Source organism: Coregonus clupeaformis, chromosome 30 (assembly GCF_020615455.1).
Source record: "Coregonus clupeaformis isolate EN_2021a chromosome 30, ASM2061545v1, whole genome shotgun sequence".
Lineage (NCBI taxonomy): Eukaryota > Metazoa > Chordata > Actinopteri > Salmoniformes > Salmonidae > Coregonus > Coregonus clupeaformis.
In genome coordinates this window covers 39,444,316-39,463,751 of record NC_059221.1, presented here as the reverse complement: position 1 = coordinate 39,463,751, position 19,436 = coordinate 39,444,316, and the positions used below count along the sequence as shown (strand labels likewise).

The window sequence follows — 19,436 nt, the reverse complement described above, 5'->3', positions numbered from 1 at the left end:
TTCCATACGCACAAAAAGCGTATTTCTCTAACATGTTGTGCAGAAATGTGTTTACATCCCTGTTAGTGAGAATTTCTCCTTTGCCACAATAATCCATCCATCTGACAGGTGTGGCATATCAAAAAGCTGATTAAACAGCACGATCATTACACAGGTGCACTATGTGCTGGGGACAATAAAAGACCACTCTAAAATGTGCAGTTTTGTCACACAACACAATGCCACAGATGTCTCAAGTATTGAGGGAGTGTGCAATTGGCATGCTGACTGCAGGAATGTCCACCAGAACTGTTGCCAGATAATTGAATGTTAATTTCTCTACCATAAGCCGGCTCCAACATCGTTTTAGAGAATTTGGCAGTACGTCCAACCAGCCTCAGACCATATGTAACCATGCCAGCCCAGGACCTCCACATCCGGCTTCTTAACCTACCTGATTGTCTGAGACCAGCCACCCGGACAGCTGATGGAACTGAGGAGTATTTCTGTCTGTAATAAAGCCCATTTGTGTGGAAAAACTCATTCTGATTGGCTGGGCATTGCTCACCAATGGGTGGGCCAGTCTCCCAAGTGGCTGCGCCCCTGTCCAGTCATGTGAAATCAAAAGATTAGGGCCTAATAAATGTATTTCAATTGACTGATTTTCCTTATGTGAACTATAACTCAGTAAAATTGTTGAAATTGTTGCATGTTGCGTTTATATTTTTGTTCAGTACACATTGTAACCTTTGACTCAAGGTGGTCTGCAGGCAGCCTGGCCTTAAAGATTAGGCGTAACATAGTATACGTAAATGTATGACTCTCTAATTAGTATTATTTGTTTTTGCGTTTTGGTATGGTTACACAAGCCAGAAGGTTACTTAAGCCAAAAACTAAACAAGAGAGGTTGGTCAAGGAGGATGGGTGGGTGCATAACGGAAATGCAACCCAAATCTAGCAACCCAAATTGTTGCAACCATGCTAACCTTAACCCCTAGCCTAGCTAATGTCGCCACACCAAATTGGAATTCGCAACATATCAAATTCGTAACACATTGTAATTCTTAAGATATCCTATGAATGTATCCACAAATTCATACATACCATACCAAATGCTACATATCATACTAAATGGAGAGAGACGGGGCTGTAGTGGAACAGGTTGAGAGCTTCAAGTTCCTTGGTGTCCACATCACCAACGAACTATCATGGTCCAAGAGGGCACGACAAAGCCTATTCCCCCTCAGGAGACTGAAAAGATTTGGCATGGTTCCTCAGATCCTCAAAAAATCATACAGCTGCACCATCGAGAGCATCCTGACTGGTTGCATCACCGCCTGGTATGGCAACTGCTTGGCCTCCGACCGCAAGGCACTACAGAGGGTAGTGCGTACGGCCCAGAACATCACTGGGGCCAAGCTTCCTGCCATCCAGGACCTCTATACCAGGCGGTGTCAGAGGAAGGCCCTCAAAATTGTCAAAGACTCCAGCCACCCTAGTCATAGACTGTTCTCTCTGCTACCGCACGGCAAGCGGTACCTGAGTGCCAAGTCTAGGTCCAAAATACTTCTCAACAGCTTCTACCCCCAAGCAATAAGACTCCTGAACAGCTAATCATGGCTACCCGGACTATTTGCACTGCCCCCCCACCCCATCTTTTTACGCTGCTGCTACTCTGGTAATTATTTATGCATAGTCACTTTAACTCTACCCACATGTACATATTACTTCAACTACCTCAACTTTAGCCGGTGCCCCCGCACATTGACTCTGCACCGGTACCCCCCTGTATACATAGCCTCCCTACTGTTGTTTTATTTTACTTCTGTTCTTTTTTTCTCAACACTTTTTTGTTGTTTATTTTATTTTTATTAAAAATAAATGCACTGTTGGTTAAGGGCTGTAAGTAAGCATTTCACTGTAATGTCTGCACCTGTTGTATTCGGCTCATGTGGCCAATAACATTTTATTTGATTTGAGACAAATTCACGATGACTATTTTACATTGATCTCTGATTTCAGGTTGCTGCAGGCTACAGCAGTTGTGAGAAGACACTACTCTAACTTGAACAATAAAACATTCTAGGGCAAAGATGTCTGATTCAGCCTCCCTATGCTGCCTTCTCTAACTAGAATTCTCCCCAAGTCTTCTCCCCAATCAGAGACAACGAGCTACAGCTGCCTCTGATTGGGAACCACCCTGGCCAACATAGAAATAAACGATCTAGAACAAAAACCACAGAAAACTAAAGATAGAAAATCCACACCCTGGCTCAAAATCTAAGAGTCCCCACAGCCAGGGCGTGACAGCCTCCCTATGCTGCCTTCTCTAACTAGAATACATTGTGGGGAGGTGATGTCTGATTCAGCCTAACTATGCTGCCTTCTCTAACTAGAATACATTGTGGGGAGGAGATGTCTGATACAGCCTCCTCACAGCATTCTCTCTAACCTTAACAACAATATATTATGGAGTGAGATGTTGGATACAGCCTGCTCACAGCATTCTCTCTAACCTTAACAACAATATATTATGGAGTGAGATGTCGGTTAAAGCCTGCTCACAGCATTCTCTCTAACCTTAACAACAATATATTATGGAGTGAGATGTCGGATACAGCCTCCTCACAGCATTCTCTCTAACCTTAACAACAATGCATTGTGGGGTGAGATGTGGAGATGTGTGAGAAAGAATCAGACTCTGAATAATATAAGAGTAATGTGATGTAAAGCCTGGTTCTAGGAGGGGAAAGGTAATGTGATGTACAGTATGTGTAAAGCCAGGTTCTAGGAGGGGAAAGGTAATGTGATGTACAGTATGTGTAAAGCCAGGTTCTAGGAGGGGAAAGGTAATGTGATGTACAGTATGTGTAAAGCCTGGTTCTAGGAGGGGAAAGGTAATGTGATGTACAGTATGTGTAAAGCCTGGTTCTAGGAGGTGAAAGGTAATGTGATGTACAGTATGTGTAAAGCCTGGTTCTAGGAGGGGAAAGGTAATGTGATGTACAGTATGTGTAAAGCCTGGTTCTAGGAGGGGAAAGGTAATGTGATGTACAGTATGTGTAAAGCCTGGTTCTAGGAGGGGAAAGGTAATGTGATGTACAGTATGTGTAAAGCCTGGTTCTAGGAGGGGAACGGTAATGTGATGTACAGTATGTGTAAAGCCTGGTTCTAGGAGGGGAACGGTAATGTGATGTACAGTATGTGTAAAGCCTGGTTCTAGGAGGGGAAAGGTAATGTGATGTACAGTATGTGTAAAACCTGGTTCTAGGAGGGGAACGGTAATGTGATGTACAGTATGTGTAAAACCTGGTTCTAGGAGGGGAACGGTAATGTGATGTACAGTATGTGTAAAGCCTGGTTCTAGGAGGGGAACGGTAATGTGATGTACAGTATGTGTAAAGCCTGGTTCTAGGAGGTGAAAGGTAATGTGATGTACAGTATGTGTAAAGCCTGGTTCTAGGAGGGGAAAGGTAATGTGATGTACAGTATGTGTAAAGCCTGGTTCTAGGAGGGGAAAGGTAATGTGATGTACAGTATGTGTAAAGCCTGGTTCTAGGAGGGGAAAGGTAATGTGATGTACAGTATGTGTAAAGCCTGGTTCTAGGAGGGGAAAGGTAATGTGATGTACAGTATGTGTAAAGCCTGGTTCTAGGAGGACGGTAATGTGATGTACAGTATGTGTAAAGCCTGGTTCTAGGAGGGGAACGGTAATGTGATGTACAGTATGTGTAAAGCCTGGTTCTAGGAGGGGAACGGTAATGTGATGTACAGTATGTGTAAAGCCTGGTTCTAGGAGGGGAACGGTAATGTGATGTACAGTATGTGTAAAACCTGGTTCTAGGAGGTGAAAGGTAATGTGATGTACAGTATGTGTAAAGCCTGGTTCTAGGAGGGGAACGGTAATGTGATGTACAGTATGTGTAAAGCCTGGTTCTAGGAGGGGAAAGGTAATGTGATGTACAGTATGTGTAAAGCCTGGTTCTAGGAGGGGAACGGTAATGTGTGTCTGAACCACAGGGACCACAGGGAGTCTGTACGAGGAACACTTATTAAACCGTTACATCAACATGCATTATAGTTAAGCAATAAGGCACGAGGCGGTGTGGTATATGGCCAATATACCACGGCTAAGGGCTGTTCTGTTTACAGCCATTAGCTCAAACAACCCAGTTTATAAGACTTATGAAACTATTACATCAACATAAATTATAGCTGTCAGCTCACTTAGATGATGTGGAATAGTTAATTGGGTAATTATACATTACAATTGTCTCAAACATTATTTATTAAAGCAAGAATTCTGTAGATCCATCTTGGGGTCTGGAAGGTAATCTAATCTCGGTACATATTAAGGTGATTGACCAACATAGCCCAACCTATTGGACAACAAACTGGAGACCAAGAGATGAGACATAGAGGCACTGTCTGGCATGAACTCCGAAAGATAACTTACTGCAATCAAAACTAAGTTAGTGTACTGTAGGTAGAACTTTATTTTCTTCAGAGAACTAAAAACAATAGTGTCCAGATATTCCATTCCTCATCTTTCAAGGTAATTACTTTGGAGGTACTAGATGGAGCAGTAGTATGGAGGTACTAGATGGAGCAGTAGTATGGAGGTACTAGATGGAGCAGTAATATAGAGGTACTAGATGGAGCAGTAGTATGGAGGTACTAGATGGAGCAGTAGTATGGAGGTACTAGATGGAGCAGTAGTATGGAGGTACTAGATGGAGCAGTAGTATGGAGGTACTAGATGGAGCAGTAGTATAGAGGTAATAGATGGAGCAGTAGTATGGAGGTACTAGATGGAGCAGTAGTATAGAGGTACTAGATGGAGCAGTAGTATGGAGGTACTAGATGGAGCAGTAGTATGGAGGTACTAGATGGAGCAGTAGTATGGAGGTACTAGATGGAGCAGTAGTATAGAGGTACTAGATGGAGCAGTAGTATGGAGGTACTAGATGGAGCAGTAGTATGGAGGTACTAGATGGAGCAGTAGTATGGAGGTACTAGATGGAGCAGTAGTATAGAGGTACTAGATGGAGCAGTATTATGGAGGTACTAGATGGAGCAGTAGTATGGAGGTACTAGATGGAGCAGTATTATGGAGGTACTAGATGGAGCAGTAGTATGGAGGTACTAGATGGAGCAGTAGTATGGAGGTACTAGATGGAGCAGTAGTATGGAGGTACTAGATGGAGCAGTATTATGGAGGTACTAGATGGAGTAGTATTATGGAGGTACTAGATGGAGCAGTAGTATAGAGGTACTAGATGGAGCAGTAGTATGGAGGTACTAGATGGAGCAGTAGTATGGAGGTACTAGATGGAGCAGTAGTATGGAGGTACTAGATGGAGCAGTAGTATGGAGGTACTAGATGGAGCAGTAGTATGGAGGTACTAGATGGAGCAGTAGTATGGAGGTACTAGATGGAGCAGTAGTATGGAGGTACTAGATGGAGCAGTAGTATGGAGGTACTAGATGGAGCAGTAGTATGGAGGTACTAGATGGAGCAGTAGTATAGAGGTACTAGATGGAGCAGTAGTATGGAGGTACTAGATTGAGCAGTAGTATGGAGGTACTAGATGGAGCAGTAGTATGGAGGTACTAGATGGAGCAGTAGTATAGAGGTCCTAGATGGAGCAGTAGTATAGAGGTAATAGATGGAGCAGTAATATGGAGGTACTAGATGGAGCAGTAGTATGAGAGGTACTAGACAGAGCAGTAGTATGGAGGTACTAGACAGAGCAGTAGTATGGAGGTACTAGATGGAGCAGTAGTATGGAGGTACTAGATGGAGCAGTAGTATAGAGGTACTAGATGGAGCAGTAGTATGGAGATACTAGATGGAGCAGTAGTATGGAGGTACTAGATGGAGCAGTAGTATGGAGGTACTAGATGGAGCAGTAATATAGAGGTACTAGATGGAGCAGTAGTATGGAGGTACTAGATGGAGCAGTAGTATGGAGGTACTAGATGGAGCAGTAGTATGGAGGTACTAGATGGAGCAGTAGTATGGAGGTACTAGATGGAGCAGTAGTATGGAGGTACTAGATGGAGCAGTAGTATGGAGGTACTAGATGGAGCAGTAGTATGGAGGTACTAGATGGAGCAGTAGTATGGAGGTACTAGATGGAGCAGTAGTATGGAGGTACTAAATAGAGCAGTAGTATGGAGGTACTAGATGGAGCAGTAGTATGGAGGTACTAGATGGAGCAGTAGTATGGAGGTACTAGATGGAGCAGTAGTATGGAGGTACTAGATGGAGCAGAGTAGTATTAAAAGCAGTCACTTGATAGATAGGAGAATTCCACAGTAGCATATAGATATGGCAGGTCCTCCCACAGTAGCATATAGATATGGCAGGTCCTCCCACAGTAGCATATAGATATGGCAGGTCCTCCCACAGTAGCATAAAGATATGACAAGTCCTCCCACAGTAGCATATAGATATGGCAGGACCTCCCACTGTAGAATTTAGATATGACAGGTCCTCCCACAGTAGCATATAGATATGACAGGTCCTCCCACAGTAGCATATAGCTATGGCAGGTCCTCCCACAGTAGCTCATAGATATGACAGGTCCTCCCACAGAAGGGGGGACAGCTGATCGCTAGGAGACTACTTCCTAATTATTGTAGCGGTACTAGATGGAGGAGAAGTGTGAAGGGCTTTGAGAGGCAGTCGATAGATAGGAGACTCGCTACTTCTACAGTAATGGATACAGAAGACAGTTCCTATCCTATAGTAATGGACACAGAAGACAGTTCCTATCCTATAGTAATGGATACAGAAGACAGTTCCTATCCTATAGTAATGGACACAGAAGACAGTTCCTATCCTATAGTAATGGATACAGAAGACAGTTCCTATCATACAGTAATGGATACAGAATACAGTTCCTATCCTATAGTAATGGACACAGAAGACAGTTCCTATCCTATAGTAATGGATACAGAAGACAGTTCCTATCATACATTAATGGACACAGAAGACAGCTCCTATCCTACAGTAGTGGATACAGAAGACAGTTCCTATCCTACAGTAGTGGATACAGAAGACAGTTCCTATCCTACAGTAGTGGATACAGAAGACAGTTCCTATTCTACAGTAGTGGATACAGAAGACAGTTCCTATCATACAGTAATGGATACAGAAGAAAGTTCCTATCCTACAGTAGTGGATACAGAAGACAGCTCCTATCCTACAGTAGTGGACACAGAAGACAGTTCCTATCCTACAGTAGTGGACACAGAAGACAGTTCCTATCCTATAGTAGTGGACACAGAAGACAGTTCCTATCCTACAGTAGTGGACACAGAAGACAGTTCCTATTCTACAGTAGTGGACACAGAAGACAGTTCCTATCCTACAGTAGTGGATACAGAAGACAGTTCCTATCATACAGTAGTGGACACAGAAGACAGTTCCTATCCTAGAGTAGTGGATACAGAAGACAGTTCCTATCCTAGAGTAATGGATACAGAAGACAGTTCCTATCATACAGTAATGGATACAGAAGACAGTTCCTATCCTATAGTAATGGATACAGAAGACAGTTCCTATCCTAGAGTAATGGATACAGAAGACAGTTCCTATCCTATAGCAGTGGATACAGAAGACAGTTCCTATCACACAGTAGTGGATACAGAAGACAGTTCGTATCCTACAGTAATGGATACAGAAGACAGTTCCTATCCTAGAGTAATGGATACAGAAGACAGTTCCTATCATACAGTAGTGGACACAGAAGACAGTTCCTATCCTACAGTAGTGGATACAGAAGACAGTTCCTATCCTAGAGTAATGGATACAGAAGACAGTTCCTCTCCTACAGTAGTGGATACAGAAGACAGTTCCTATCCTACAGTAGTGGATACAGAAGACAGCTCCTATCCTACAGTAGTGGACACAGAAGACAGTTCCTATCCAACAGTAGTGGACACAGAAGACAGTTCCTATCCTACAGTAGTGGATACAGAAGACAGTTCCTATCCTACAGTAGTGGATACAGAAGACAGCTCCTATCATACAGTAATAGATACAGAAGACAGTTACTATCCTACAGTAGTGGATAGAGAAGACAGTTCCTATCATACAGTAATGGATACAGAAGACAGTTCCTATCAAACAGTAGTGGATACAGAAGACAGTTCCTATCCTACAGTAGTGGATACATAAGACAGTTCCTATCATATAGTAGTGGATACAGAAGACAGTTCCTATCATACAGTAGTGGATACAGAAGACAGTTCCTATCCTACAGTAATGGATACAGAAGGCAGTTCCTATCCTACAGTAGTGGATACAGAAGACAGTTCCTATCCTACAGTAGTGGATACAGAAGACAGTTCCTATCCTACAGTAGTGGATACAGAAGACATTTCCTATCCTACAGTAGTGGATACAGAAGACAGTTCCTATCCTACAGTAGTTGATACAGAAGACAGTTCCTATCATACAGTAGTGGATACAGAAGACAGTTCCTATCCTACAGTAGTGGATACAGAAGACAGTTCCTATCCTACAGTAGTGGATACAGAAGACCGTTAATCATAAATTATAGCGTAACCACTCTAGTGAGAGGAGTGGGACAGGCTATGAGAGTCTATGTGACATCCGATAGACAGTTAGGAGAGTTTGTCCTACAGAAGGAAGAGTGTGAGAGAACAATGACAGAAATGACTGTTCCTCCTCCCACAGAAGACTGACAGAAAGGACTGTTCCTCCTCCCACAGAAGACTGACAGAAAGGAACCTTTCCTCATCCCAGAGAAGACTGACAGAAAGGACTGTTCCTCCTCCCACAGAAGACTGACAGAAAGGACCATTCCTGAACCCAAAGAAGACTGACAGAAAAGACCATTCTTCCTCCCACAGAAGACTGACAGAAAGGACAGTTCCTCCTCCCAGAGAACACTTACAGAAAGGACCGTTCCTCCTCCCACAGAATATAGACAGAAATGTCTATTCCTCCTCCCATAGAAGACTGACAGAAAGGACCGTTCCTCCTCCCACAGAAGACTGACAGAAAGGACTGTTCTTCCTCCCACAGAAGACTGTCCAAAAAAAGGACTGTTCCTCCTCCCAGAGAACACTTACAGAAAGGACCGTTCCTGAACCCAAAGAAGACTGACAGAAAGGACTGTTCCTCCACCCACAGAAGACTGACAGAAAGGACATTTCCTCCTCCCACAGAACACAGACAAAAAGGACCATTCTTCCTCCCACAGAAGACTGACAGAAAGGACTGTTCCTCCTCCCACAGAGGACTGACAGAAAGGACCCTTCCTCCTACCACAGAAGGCTGTCAGAAAGAACCATTCCTCCTCCCACAGAATACTGACAGAAAGGACCGTTCCTCCTCCCACAGAAGACAGACAAATAGGACCATTCATCCTCCCACAGAAGACTGAAAGAAAGGACAGTTCCTCCTCCCACAAAAGACCAACAGAATGGACAGTTCCTCCTCCCACAGAACACAGACAAAAATGACCATTCTTCCTCCAACAGAAGACTGACAGAAAGGACCGTTCCTCGTCCCACAGAAGGCTGACAGAATGGCCAGTTCCTCCTCCCACAGAACACACACAAAAAGGACCATTCTCCTCCCACAGAAGACTGACAGAAAGGTCTGTTCCTCCTTCCATAGTAGGCTGAAAGAAAGATCTGTTCCAACTCCCACAGAAGATATACAGAAAGGACTGTTCCTCCTCCCACAGAAGACTGACAGAAAGCACAGTTCCTCCTCCCACAGAAGGCTGACAGAAAGGACAGTTCCCCCTCCCACAGAAGACTTACAGAAAGGTATGTTCCTCCTCCCACAGAAGACTGACAAATATGACCATTCATCCTCCCATATAAGACTGACAGAAAGGACTCTTCCTCCTCCCACAGAAGGCTGACAGAAATGTATGTTCCTCCTCCCACAGAAGACTGACAGAAAGGACTGTTCCTCCTCCCACAGAATACTGACAGAAAGGACCGTTCCTCCTCCCACAGAAGACAGACAATTAGTACCATTCATCCTCCCACAGAAGGCTGACAGAAAGGACTGTTCCTCCTACCACAGAAGACTGACAGAATTGACCGTTCCTCCTCCCACAGAAGGCTGACAGAAAGGACTGTTCCTCCTCCCACAGAAGACTGACAGAAAGGACAGTTCCTCCTCCCACAGAATACTGACAGAAAGGACCGTTCCTCCTCCCACAGAAGACAGACAAATAGTACCATTCATCCTCCCACAGAAGGCTGACAGAAAGGACTGTTCCTCCTACCACAGAAGACTGACAGAAAGGACAGTTCCCCCTCCCACAGAAGACTTACAGAAAGGTATGTTCCTCCTCCCACAGAAGACTGACAAATATGACCATTCATCCTCCCATATAAGACTGACAGAAAGGACTCTTCCTCCTCCCACAGAAGGCTGACAGAAATGTATTTTCCTCCTCCCACAGAAGACTGACAGAAAGGACTGTTCTTCCTCCCACAGAATACTGACAGAAAGGTCAATTCATCCTCCCACAGAAGGCTGACAGAAAAGACTGTTCCTCCTCCCACAGAAGACTGACAGAAAGACCAGTTCCTCCTCCCACAGAACACAGACACAAAGGACCATTCCTCCTCCCACAGAAGACTGACAGAAAGGACAGTTCCTCCTCCCACAGAAGACTGACAGAAAGGACAGTTCCTCCTCCAACAGAACACAGACAAAAAGGACAATTCCTCCTCCCACAGAACACATACAAAAAGGACCATACTTCCTTCCACAGAAGACTGACAGAAAGTACCATTCCTCCTCCCAGAGAACACTGACAGAAAGGTATTTTCCTCCTCCCACAGAAGGCTGACAGAAAGGACTGTTCCTCCTCCCTCAGAAGACTGACAGAAAGGACATTTCCTCCTCCCACAGAACACAGACAAAAAGGACCATTCTTCCTCCCACAGAAGACTGACAGAAATAATGTTCCTCCTCCCACAAAGGGAAAACAGAAAGGACAGTTCCTCCTCCCACAGAAGACTGACAGAAAGGACTGTTCTTCCTCCCACAGAAGACTGACATAAAGGACAGTCCCTCCTCCCACAGAAGGCTGACAGAAAGCACAGTCCCTCCTCCCACAGAAGACTGAGTAATGTGATTCCAGGCGGTCTGCGTCTGGGGGAGACAGTGAGGAGAGCTCAACCTATCTACTAACTCAACACGAGGAGTACAAACACATTTTTTGACGCTTAGCTCTATCAACTCCACACAGCTTGATTCTCTGCCTCACAAAGCCAGTCTGCCCTGAGCCAAATAACAGGCCCCATATCTCTTCATAAAGGAGAGGTTTAGCGCCGGCCGCACCCTGAGCTGTTAGCGAATGGCAGGTTACCTGATAACAACAATAGAGAGAAACAGAGAGAGATGAAGCTTCACAGCCAAACACAGTGAGAGGAGGAGACTCTAGGCTCTATGGTGCAGTGCTGTACGTTTTTGGATTCCAAGTGTCAAATGCACATCATTTAATTGGTTCCATTGCGCCAGGCAGGCAAGCTCAATCAAGCTGTGCTAAAAATAAAATAAAGTCATACTATTTGAACCTAGGGGCACGTTCAGCAGGAAACAACGTTTTGGAAGGTTCCGATATATAAATATGCTATGTAGAATAAGCATGCCTCTCGAAATGTAGAATAAGGAATCACGTCGGCTCTATGGAATTTCTATCTGCAACGCTCAAGAACGTGTTGCAACTGAACGTGGCCCACGTCTGCCATCCAGGTATAGAGCAGTATAGAGACTATAAATACATATATCAGAACTCACTGCACCTCCTGCTGAAATTAAGACACTCTGTCCTGGGTTAAGGATTGGGCCAGGTTCCTGGCAGAACTGGAGAGATTCTGACACTGACGCTAATCTTTATCGATATGTGTAGCAATCGGCATAATGGCCAATCGCTCAGAGCAAAAATATGCCCTAAGCCAAGCAATGAATATTCACAAGACAATCAATAGAGACTAGAATGATTGTCATGTCACAAGCACCATTCGCCTGGAGACGGACAGGGCTGGAACAGAACAAGAGTGTTGCTGAGTCTGAGTATTCTAGAACAATTAGAATTAGTGTTTCACAAGCTAGATTCTAAAATGTTATGGAGTGGAAAGGAGAGGCAGCTTGATTTAGCTACTAATGCTGAAGAGACAGTTATTATCTCTGCTGACAAGTTTAGAGTCTAGAGACTCTAAATTGTATTGGAAAGGAATTGAGAGTAGTTTGATTGTGGCTAGAAAGCAAAAAAAAAGAGAGAGAGTTTGAGAGAAAGGGAGAGAGAGAAAGAGAGAAAGAGAGAAAGAGATAGGGAGTGGGAGAAAGAGGGAGAGCGAAAGAGAGAGAGAGAGAGAGAGAGAGAGAGAGAGAGAGAGAGAGAGAGAGAGAGAGAGAGAGAGAGAGAGAGAGAGAGAGAGTTATTCTGCTTCTTACCTCTCGCCACTGTTTGGTCTCCACCCCCTGAGTGTACAACACCACCACTGGAGAGAGAGAGAGAGAGAGAGAGAGAGAGTGAGAGAGAGGGCGGGCGGTAGAGAGAGAGAGAGAGGGGCAGGAGGGAGGGAGAGAGAGAGAGAGACAGAGAGAGAGAGAGAGAGAGAGAGAGAGAGAGAGAGAGAGAGAGAGAGAGAGAGACAAAGAGAAAAACAAAGAAAGAAGAGACATAAAACAAAACAAACTTTATTTCTATCGTCACATGAATGTATAATAATATTAATTATGCACTGCCATGCCCGCTGTCTGCCCAGTATTACATTATCCGATTTAGTTATTAATCTCTGCAGGTGAGAGATACACTAACGATTAACCCCAGGTATATCTCATCTTTGGGAGAATGTAAAGGGCACTGGGGGGTTAGAGCATGAAGTATTATACCCTGGTCTATTAGAAGGAAGGCGAATGGGGGATAGAGCATGAAGTATTACACCCCTGGTCTATTAGAAGGAAGGGGACTGGGGGATAGAGCATGAAGTATTATACCCCTGGTCTATTAGAAGGAAGGGGACTGGGGGTCGAGCATGAAGTATTATACCCTGGTCTCTTGGAGGGAAGGGGACTGGGGGATAGAGCATGAAGTATTATACCCTGGTCTATTAGAAAGGGACTGGGGGATAGAGCATGAAGTATTATACCCCTGGTCTATTAGAAGGAAGGGGACTGGGGGTCGAGCATGAAGTATTATAGCCCTGGTCTATTAGAAGGAAGGGGACTGGGGGATAGAGCATGAAGTATTATACCCTGGTCTATTTGAAGGGGGCTGGGGGATAGAGCATGAAGTATTATACCCCTGGTCTATTAGAAGGGGACTGGGGGATAGAGCATGAAGTATTATACCCCTGGTCTATTAGAAGGGGACTGGGGGATAGAGCATGAAGTATTATAGCCCTGGTCTATTAGAAGGGGACTGGGGGGTTAGAGCATGAAGTATTATACCCCTAGTCTATTAGAAGGAAGGGGACTGGGGGATAGAGCATGAAGTATTATAACCTGGTCTCTTGGAAGGAAGGGCACTGGGGGATAGAGCATGAAGTATTATAGCCCTGGTCTATTAGAAGGGGACTGGGGGATAGAGCATGAAGTATTATACCCCTGGTCTATTAGAAGGAAGGGGACTGGGGATAGATTATGAAGTATTATACCCTGGTCTATTAGAAGGGGACTTGGGGATAGAGCATGAAGTATTATACCCTGGTCTTTTGGAAGGAAGGGGACTGGGGGATAGAGCATGAAGTATTATACCCTGGTCTATTAGAAGTAAGGGGACTGGGGGTCGAGCATGAAGTATTATAGCCCTGGTCTATTAGAAGGAAGGGGACTGGGGGATAGAGCATGAAGTATTATACCCTGGTCTATTAGAAGGGGACTGGGGGATAGAGCATGAAGTATTATACCCTGGTCTCTTGGAAGGAAGGGCACTGGGGGATAGAGCATGAAGTATTATAGCCCTGGTCTATTAGAAGGGGACTGGGGGATAGAGCATGAAGTATTATACCCCTGGTCTATTAGAAGGAAGGGGACTGTGGATAGATTATGAAGTATTATACCCTGGTCTATTAGAAGGGGACTGGGGGATAGAGCATGAAGTATTATACCCTGGTCTCTTGGAAGGAAGGGGACTGGGGGATAGAGCATGAAGTATTATACCCTGGTCTATTAGAAGGGGACTGGGGGATAGATCATTAAGTATTACACCCCTGGTCTATTAGAAGGGGACTGGGGGATGGAGCATGAAGTATTATAGCCCTGGACTATTAGAAGGGGACTGGGGGGTTAGAGCATGAAGTATTATACCCCTGGTCTATTAGAAGGATGGGGACTGGGGGATAGAGCATGAAGTATTATACCCTGGTCTATTAGAAAGAAGGGGACTGGGTGTCGAGCATGAAGTATTATAGCCCTGGTCTATTAGAAGGAAGGGGACTGGGGGATAGAGCATGAAGTATTATACCCTGGTCTATTAGAAGGGGACTGGGGGATAGAGCATGAAGTATTATACCCTGGTCTCTTGGAAGGAAGGGGACTGGGGGATAGAGCATGAAGTATTATAGCCCTGGTCTATTAGAAGGGGACTGGGGGATAGAGCATGAAGTATTATACCCTGGTCTATTAGAAGGGGACTGGGGGATAGAGCATGAAGTATTATACCCTGGTCTCTTGGAAGGAAGGGGACTGGGGGATAGAGCATGAAGTATTATACCCTGGTCTATTAGAAGGGGACTGGGTGTTGAGCATGAAGTATTATACTCCTGGTCTATCAGAAGGAATGGGACTGGGGGATAGAGCATGAAGTACTATACCCTGGTCTATTAGAAGGAAGGGGACTGGGGGATAGAGCATGAAGTATTATAGCCCTGGTCTATTAGAAGGAAGGGGACAGGGGGATAGAGCATGAAGTATTATAGCCCTGGTCTATTAGAAGGAAGGGGACTGGGGGGATAGAGCATGAAGTATTATACCCCTGGTCTATTAGAAGGGGACTGGGGGGTTAGAGTGTGAAGTATTATACCCCTGGTCTATTAGAAGGAAGGGGACTGGGGATAGAGCACGAAGTATTATACCCTGGTCTATTAGAAGGGGACTGGGGGATAGAGCATGAAGTATTATACCCTGGTCTCTTGGAAGGAAGGTGACTGGGGGATAGAGCATGAACTCTTTATACCCTGGTCTATTAGAAGGGGACTGGGGGATAGAGCATGAAGTATTATACCCTGGTCTATTTGAAGGGGACTGGGGGATAGAGCATGAAGTATTATACCCCTGGTCTATTAGAAGGAAGGGGACTGGGGGATAGAGCATGAAGTATTACACCCCTGGTCTATTACAAGGAAGGGGACTGGGGGATAGAGCATGAAGTATTATAGCCCTGGTCTATTAGAAGGAAGGGGACTGGGGGATAGAGCATGAAGTATTATACCCCTGGTCTCTTGGAAGGAAGGGGACTGGGGGATAGAGCATGAAGTATTATACCCCTGGTCTCTTGGAAGGAAGGGGACTGGGGGATAGAGCATGAAGTATTATATCCCTGGTCTCTTGGAAGGAAGGGGACTGGGGGATAGAGCATGAAGTATTATACCCCTGGTTTATTAGAAGGGGACTGGTGGGATAGAGCATGAAGTATTATACCCCTGGTCTATTAGAAGGAAGGGGACTGGGGGATAGAGCATGAAGTATTATACCCCTGGTCTATTAGAAGGAAGGGGACTGGGGGATAGAGCATGAAGTATACCCCTGGTTTATTAGAAGGGGACTGGTGGGATAGAGCATGAAGTATTATACCCCTGGTCTATTAGAAGGAAGGGGACTGGGGATAGAGCATGAAGTATTATACCCCTGGTCTATTAGAAGGAAGGGGACTGGGGGTTAGAGCATGAAGTATACCCCTGGTCTATTAGAAGGGGACTGGGGGTCGAGCATGAAGTATTATACTCCTGGTCTATCAGAAGGAATGGGACTGGGGGATAGAGCATGAAGTACTATACCCTGGTCTATTAGAATGAAGGGGACTGGGGGATAGAGCATGAAGTATTATAGACCTGGTCTATTAGAAGGAAGGGGACAGGGGGATAGAGCATGAAGTATTATAGCCCTGGTCTATTAGAAGGAAGGGGACTGGGGTGATAGAGCATGAAGTATTATACCCCTGGTCTATTAGAAGGGGACTGGGGGGGTTAGAGTGTGAGTATTATACCCCTGGTATATTAGAAGGAAGGGGACTGGGGGATAGAGCATGAAGTATTATACCCTGGTCTATTAGAAGGGGACTGGGTGTCGAGCATGAAGTATTATACTCCTGGTCTATCAGAAGGAATGGGACTGGGGGATAGAGCATGAAGTACTATACCCTGGTCTATTAAAAGGAACGGGACTGGGGGATAGAGCATGAAGTATTATAGCCCTGGTCTATTAGAAGGAAGGGGACAGGGGGATAGAGCATGAAGTATTATAGCCCTGGTCTATTAGAAGGAAGGGGACTGGGGGATAGAGCATAGTATTATACCCCTGGTCTATTAGAAGGGGACTGGGGGGTTAGAGTGTGAAGTATTATACCCCTGGTCTATTAGAAGGAAGGGGACTGGAGGATAGAGCATGAAGTATTATACCCTGGTCTATTAGAAGGGGACTGGGAGGATAGAGCATGAAGTATTATACCCTGGTCTCTTGGAAGGAAGGTGACTGGGGATAGAGCATGAACTCTTTATACCCTGGTCTATGAGAAGGGGACTGGGGGATTGAGCATGAAGTATTACACCCCTGGTCTATTAGAAGGGGACTGGGGGATAGAGCATGAAGTATTACACCCCTGGTCTATTAGAAGGGGACTGGGGGATAGAGCATGAAGTATTACACCCCTGGTCTATTAGAAGGGACTGGGGATAGAGCATGAAGTATTATAGCCCTGGTCTATTAGAAGGAAGGGGACTGGGGAATAGAGCATGAAGTATCATACCCTGGTCTATTAGAAGGGGACTGGGGGATAGAGCATGAAGTATTATACCCTGGTCTCTTGGAAGGAAGGGGACTGGGGGATAGAGCATGAAGTATTATAGCCCTGGTCTATTAGAAGGGGACTGGGGGATAGAGCATGAAGTATTATAGCCCTGGTCTATTAGAAGGAAGGGGACTGGGGGGATAGAGCATGAAGTATTACACCCCTGGTCTATTAGAAGGAAGGGGACTGGGGAATAGAGCATGAAGTATTATAGCCCTGGTCTATTAGAAGGAAGGGGACTGGGGGATAGAGCATGACGTATTATAGCCCTGGTCTATTAGAAGGAAGGGGACTGGGGGATAGAGCATGAAGTATTATACCCCTGGTCTCTTGGAAGGAAGGGGACTGGGGGAGAGAGCATGAAGTATTATACCCCTGGTCTCTTGGAAGGAAGGGGACTGGGGGATAGAGCATGAAGTATTATACCCCTGGTCTCTTGGAAGGAAGGGGACTGGGGGATAGACCATGAAGTATTATACCCCTGGTTTATTAGAAGGGGACTGGGGGGATAGAGCATGAAGTATTATACCCCTGGTCTATTAGAAGGGGACTGGGGGGTTAGAGCATGAAGTATTATACCCCTGGTCTATTAGAAGGAAGGGGACTGGGGGATAGAGCATGAAGTATTATACTCTTGTCTATTAGAAGGAATTGGACTGGGGGATAGAACATGAAGTATTATACCCCTGGTCTATTAGATGGGGACTGGGGGTCGAGCATGAAGTATTATACTCCTGGTCTATCAGAAGGAATGGGACTGGGGGATAGAGCATGAAGTATTATACCCTGGTCTATTAGAAGGAAGGGGACTGGGGATAGAGCATGAAGTATTATACCCCTGGTCTATTAGAAGGGGACTGGGGGTTAGAGTGTGAAGTATTATACCCCTGGTCTATTAGAAGGAAGTGGACTGGGGGATAGAGCATGAAGTATTATACCCTGGTCTATTAGAAGGAAGTGGACTGGGGGATAGAGCATGAAGTATTATACCCTGGTCTATTAGAAGGAAGGGGACTGGGGGTTAGAGTGTGAAGTATTATACCCCTGGTCTATGAAAAAGGAATGGGACAGGGGATAGAGCATAATAATATAATATGCCATTTAGCAGACACTTTATCCAAAGCGACTTACAGTCATGTGTGCATACATTTTTACGTATGGGTGGTCCCGGAGATGGAACCCACTACCATGGCGTTGCAAGCACCATGCTCTACCAATTGAGCTACAGAGGACCACAGCATGGAGTATTATACCCCTGGTCTCTTGGAAGGAAGTGGACTGTGGGATAGAGCATGAAGTATTATACCCCTGGTCTCTTGGAAGGAAGGGGACTGGGGGATAGAGCATGAAGTATTATACCCCTGGTTTATTAGAAGGGGACTGGTGGGATAGAGCATGAAGTACTATACCCCTGGTCTATTAGAAGGAAGGGGACTGGGTGGATAGAGCATGAAGTATTATACCCTGGTCAATTAGAAGGAAGGGTACTGGGGGATAGAGCATGAAGTATTATACCCCTGGTCTATTAGAAGGAAGGGGACTGGGGGATAGAGCATGAAGTATTATACCCCTGGTCTATTAGAAGGAAGGGGACTGGGGGATAGAGCATGAAGTATACCCCTGGTTTATTAGAAGGGGACTGGTGGGATAGAGCATGAAGTATTATACCCTGGTCTATTAGAAGGAAGGGGACTGGGGGATAGAGCATGAAGTATTATACCCCTGGTCTATTAGAAGGAAGGGGACTGGGGGATAGAGCATGAAGTATACCCCTGGTCTATTAGAAGGGGACTGGGGGTCGAGCATGAAGTATTATACTCCTGGTCTATCAGAAGGAATGGGACTGGGGGATAGAGCATGAAGTACTATACCCTGGTCTATTAGAATGAAGGGGACTGGGGGATAGAGCATGAAGTATTATAGACCTGGTCTATTAGAAGGAAGGGGACAGGGGGATAGAGCATGAAGTATTATAGCCCTGGTTTATTAGAAGGGGACTGGGGGGATAGAGCATGAAGTATTATACCCCTGGTCTATTAGAAGGGGACTGGGGGGTTAGAGCATGAAGTATTATACCCCTGGTCTATTAGAAGGAAGGGGACTGGGGGATAGAGCATGAAGTATTATACTCTTGTCTATTAGAAGGAATTGGACTGGTGGATAGAACATGAAGTATTATACCCCTGGTCTATTAGATGGGGACTGGGGGTCGAGCATGAAGTATTATACTCCTGGTCTATCAGAAGGAATGGGACTGGGGGATAGAGCATGAAGTATTATACCCTGGTCTATTAGAAGGAAGGGGACTGGGGGATAGAGCATGAAGTATTATACCCCTGGTCTATTAGAAGGGGACTGGGGGGTTAGAGTGTGAAGTATTATACCCCTGGTCTATTAGAAGGAAGTGGACTGGGGATAGAGCATGAAGTATTATAC

The 19,436-nt window shown here is 45.2% G+C and overlaps 1 protein-coding gene across 2 annotated transcripts in view; it reads right to left on the bottom strand.

The window, feature by feature from the left end:
* Nucleotides 1-19,436, bottom strand: part of LOC121546109 (copine-5-like) — a 189,608-nt gene that overhangs the window by 132,805 nt on the left and 37,367 nt on the right. For both annotated transcript variants that reach the window (XM_041857133.2, XM_041857134.2), the window contains exon 3: nucleotides 12,446-12,492. In XM_041857133.2, the coding sequence (XP_041713067.1) occupies nucleotides 12,446-12,492 (47 nt within the window). The remainder of the gene's footprint in view (nucleotides 1-12,445; nucleotides 12,493-19,436) is intronic.